At 39.6% G+C, this 4,890-nt stretch overlaps 1 protein-coding gene across 1 annotated transcript; it reads left to right on the top strand.

Moving 5' to 3' along the window:
• Window positions 1–303: 303 nt before the first annotated feature.
• LOC107096669 (probable G-protein coupled receptor 83) lies at window positions 304–4,678 on the top strand. The gene is made up of 2 exons (XM_015393431.1): window positions 304–458; window positions 3,918–4,678. Exons 1-2 carry the CDS (start codon window positions 304–306, stop codon window positions 4,633–4,635), a joined length of 873 nt encoding a protein of 290 aa, XP_015248917.1. The 3' UTR covers window positions 4,636–4,678.
• Window positions 4,679–4,890: the final 212 nt, after the last annotated feature.

Here is a 4,890-nt window from a genome sequence, read left to right as displayed (position 1 = left end):
GAGTATATTTAGTTTTTTATTCACCACTTCTTTATTTCTTATTTCATAGCTGTCTGACAACAAAAGCCAATGGTACATTGTGTCTCTACCTTAAAGCCTCTGGTCAATTAACTCACCTTATACAAACTGACATTTGCATAACTTTTTTTTAAAGGTTATTTTCTAATACACCAAAGAAAAAAAAAACACAAATACTTGTTATTTTCCCCTCTTTTGAAAATTCAATCATGTAATTGATTGAATTCCCAATGAAAATTAGTTTGCTATTGATTTGCCATGTGTCTGTGGAGCAGTTGATCAGTGATGTTTGCTCTGTTTCCTCAGGTGATATTGCATCCACTCAGACCACGGATGACTGCAGCGCAGGGTGGTGTATGGGTGGCTGTTATCTGGATAATGGCCAGCTGCTTTTCCCTTCCACATGCAATCTACCAAAAACTTCTGACTTTCACCTACAGGTACATTTCTGGGCACTGACATGGATGGTCATACTTAATAAGATCAGGAACAAACATGTGATTCCTGTTTCAACCCTAAGAGACAAGTGTCACACTTGATTTGACAGCTTCAAAGTAAACAAGCAATTTGCTTTTGCATTTAAAGATTGGCTTGTTTTTTCCCTTTAACTAGATTAGGTCAAAACACTGACATGAATTTCAAAAGGCAGAGGTTTAAAAAGGGCATTCGCTGTCTAAATGAATCAGGTGATGAAGGAGGTGTATAAATTACAAAAAAAAAAAAAATAACATTGGAAAAGTATACATACCTAAACAGCGGTAACTTTGGTTCACCAGCTTTTAGAGCAATATTTAGAGTAAAATGTAGTGTTTTAAACAACTTTGTCACACCTCTGGAGAAATAAAATAAATAAGTGTGCAGTCCTGTGACTTCTCACCCTTCTCACTCTGCTGCACTGGCAATCAGGTGTGGGCGGTTACACCAATTACCAGGAATTGCTGCACCTTGAAGGAGCACTATATATTCTTAGCTCTAAAATAAGGTAACTGCCAGATTCCTGCAAGCTATTCATGTGGGTAGACTAGGCAGCAATCCTTGTTTTGACCTTCTGATCTCAACCGTCTTATTCCTGTTTTTTCCTGTCTGCTTTGCCCCTTTATGATACTCCTGTCGACTTCTGATCTCAGGACATCAGCCTTGTCTTGATTTATAACCACATGCTTTTGCCTTTGCCCTTGACAAGTTTTTTTCTCACAATCCTGTATGACCCTAGCCTGGACTTTGGATCTGCCTCATGCATATGTCTCTCTGGAGACCTCTGCCTAGTTAGTATTACTGATTCTCTCACCTGGATTCTCACACCTCTCGTCTAGCCATTCTGGGAGCCTCTGCCCTGTGGACTTCTTCCCTGTGGATGACCCTTAGACTCACTACGATTTCCCTGCTAGTACCATAAGATTTTCATTCAGTGAATCAAATCATCCAAACTGAGCCACTGGGATCAATCATTCCAGTTCCAGTCAGTTCTTGGCCCGCAATACAAATTTACTTTTGCACAAAATCTTGAACGATTTTAGTACTGAGATTAATTATAGGGTCTCCAGATCCCATCTAGGCAATACAAAACTATAAACGCAGTGTAACTACAGCTCCCAGTATGCCTTGCAGCATTCCATTTGTTGGGAACACATGGAATGCCTGCCCAACACATTCTACAGAGTTTCCCGATTTGTCTCCCCAGTCAGCTGTCGATCGAAACCGTCTCTGTTATTGGACAAACTGGAAAGTCCTGTGATAAAATAATTGCCATTATGACTTTGTCAAGCTGCTGCCTACCTTTGTGAAGCAGGAGAAGGACTAATACAAAGTGAATCCAGTAGAACTTTTTATTGCCTACCTGGAATGGTTGACAATAGTTGAATAAACTTTTAGCTCTCAAAAAGGTAGTGGTGCCGTATTTGCTGGTACTCGCCAATACCAATACTACCATTTTAGTGCTGGATTGGGGCCCCGCCCGATACTGGTATCAGGATCGGTGCAACACTAGTAACAAAGTACATTTACTTGATTACTGTACTTGCTTGATTGTATACAGACATTTCCTGTGGTTTTGGTTAAGGTTTGATAACTACAAATTTTATTAACAAATAAATTATAAAAATGTACCAATGGTTAATTGAATCCAAGGTCCACAACTGGTTTAAATATCTAAATTTACTGTTAATTAAGTTAATAGTTAATAATCCACATGGTTCATTCTAATTTTTAAAGGCTGTTAGCCATTAATTTTTAAATAGCCCAACTGATCATTACTTGACTATTTTGGAGTAATCACAGACTTTGCATTATGCAATAAACCAAAAGAGTTTGTTCTTATGCAATAGCTCACTACCAATCTTCCACATTTTAACCCAGACACACAAATATATAAGTAAGATACATTAAGTTATAATGTTAAATGGACTAAGAGTGATTTTGTTGTTTTACTGACCATTCAAAGCTTCTCATTCACCCATTCAAGCTCACAAACACATCAGTATACCTGTACACAGATCAATGGCAATGATTATGTGCCTTGCCCAGGGGCACATCAACAAATGGTTGGCAGAAGCTGGAATTAAACCTATACTTCACAGATTGCATGATGACTACTGGTAAATTAATCAAAGCTCATATAAGTGACTAGATCTGACATTTTCATTTACTATGAACAACACAGAAGTGGAGGCAAGGAAAACAACAGTATTTTTTTTTTAAATGTATTAAAGCTTTTTAGCCAGTTTTAGTCATTAAAGAGCATGTCTATCTCAAGGGTCAAGTGTGACTTTAAAGTGGCAATGAACAACATTTTTAGGTGGGCTGTTGAGCAATGTCAGTGTAACCCCCCTTCACATCTGTATTTTTTTTTTTTTTGTATTAAAAATACTGAATCATTGCACAATGCTGCTTTAAACAAAGCTTGTATCTATCCAGATTAATTTTGTCCAGTTTGTTACCATGGTAAGATCTAGTGTCAAAGCACCACATTTATTCTAGCTCTACACCAACTGATATCCATGTTAAATCTTTTAAAACCCCCCAAAAATAAATCTGACCTTTTTCTCATACAATTCACATTCTGACCTTTTGATAGAATGGGTATAAGATTACCCAGTTGCTTGCTTTGATTGGATATAAGTAAACTTTATTCTCATTTTTTTCATGTAACCTACAGTTAGTTAGTAATTGCTGTATGTAAAAGACTGAAGAGGTCATCTTATAAAAGCAGTGGTGATATTAAATGGGTTGTTAGCTTTCCCTAAAAGGAGGTTTAAAGAGCATTCTGATAAACAATGAAAGGGTTTTTATACAGATTTATAGATATTCCTGATATCAATAGTTAGGTATTTGTTTAATCTGCCATTTAAAAAAAAATCTTAAAATACTACTACAGACAATTTTTTACTTAGTTTTACACACATCTCATAAAATGGCCTACAGTGTATTGTAAATCACTGCTAATTATCAATCTATTTAAAAGATTAGGATGATGATCACCTAGGTTTATAATTTTTGTAGACTCTTATCTAATACTCAGTGTTCAGTCTTCTGTAGGGGTGAATTAAATTCCTACAATATGTGGCCTATATGCCTATCGCATATAGGATCTCTAAAGATCTATCCGATTGTTAGAAAACCCAAGCCTTCTTCTAGCGATTCCACTGATGCTCCTTGGGGTTGAGACTTAGCAGTTGCATCGGATAGAGACAGGCTGTTAGATTTGAGTGGATTACACAATTTCAGGGCATTTTACTGACCAAAAAGATTGCAAATGGCAGTATTGTAAATTCAGTCCTTGTACAACATCTTAACTATATTTCCCTAGAGGTTTTAAATAAGCATCTGTGTGGCAAGGTAGACAACAGAGAGCTGGGTGAAAGTCCTGTGTCCTGACCAACTCTCCTTCTGTCCCCAAACAGCCAGGAAATGGAGCGCAGCCTGTGTGTCCCAGATTTCCCTGAGCCATCAGATGTCTACTGGCAGTACATTGATCTACTGACCTTCATCCTGCTTTACATGCTGCCACTCCTTATCATCACAGCCTCCTACACCACAGTAGCTCGCCGGCTGTGGCGCCACAACGCCATCGGCGACACAACAACAGCTCAGCACGCCACCCAGAGAAGGAAGCGCCGGAGAACATTAGCCATGCTGCTTTTGGTGGTTGGTGTATTTGCTATATGCTGGTTTCCACTCAACTGCTATGTGGTGCTGCTATCCAGCCAAGCCATCCACTCCTCCAACGCTCTCTACTTCTGCTTTCACTGGCTTGCAATGAGCTCCACCTGCTATAACCCCTTCATCTACTGCTGCCTGAACCCCACCTTCCGTCAGGAGCTGCGGCTGCTCCTTGACAGGTGCCGACTCAAACGGAGAGCCGCAGTTGGGTTAGAGCCAGAGCGAGGCCCTGTGATCGCCTGTGCTCCATGTCACAGAGCTGCGTGGCCCGACAACCATGAGTCCTCAAGGCCGAGCAATGCTTTGTCCCACCCAGGCCAGGGGTCATTGCAGCAGAGTCAGGCTTCCTCTAGTCAGAGTCACAACCTGAAAGATGCACATGTGCTATTCACAGCCAGGCAACCCCTCACTGGGAGGACGGACATCCTCTCAGTGGAACCTATTGTTGCCGTGAGATAACTAGACACAGCTGCCACTGTGCTGAGGAGTATTTAAGATTGTAAAAGACACTTGTAAAAAACATTTTTGCTCTGCTTTTCTGTTAGCTTTACCTGAAAATATCTACAGATTATAATTGTCCATCTTTTTGCACTTCTGTTTCATTGTTTTGTGCACTGTAAATCTATGGAGCATCGGTCTCAATTTTCACAAACACACATATGTGATTCATACATGCACAAGTGAAGATCCACAGAAACACAGTACAATTCATGC

The sequence above is a fragment of the Cyprinodon variegatus genome, unplaced genomic scaffold (genome assembly GCF_000732505.1).
Source record: "Cyprinodon variegatus isolate N-32 unplaced genomic scaffold, C_variegatus-1.0 Scaffold641, whole genome shotgun sequence".
In the NCBI taxonomy this organism is placed as follows: Eukaryota; Metazoa; Chordata; class Actinopteri; order Cyprinodontiformes; family Cyprinodontidae; genus Cyprinodon; species Cyprinodon variegatus.
The sequence above is the reverse complement of the archived record's forward strand: the minus strand, read 5'-3'. Positions and strand labels throughout refer to the sequence as shown.

What these genes read in the sequence shown, in the direction of transcription:
- LOC107096669 (XM_015393431.1), top strand. Translation starts at nt 304, where the DNA reads ATGTTTGCTCTGTTTCCTCAGGTGATATTGCATCCACTCAGACCACGG. An exon ending in CTTCTGACTTTCACCTACAG is followed by an intron (nt 459 to 3,917) that starts GTACATTTCTGG and finishes GTCCCCAAACAG; the next exon opens with CCAGGAAATGGAGCGCAGCC.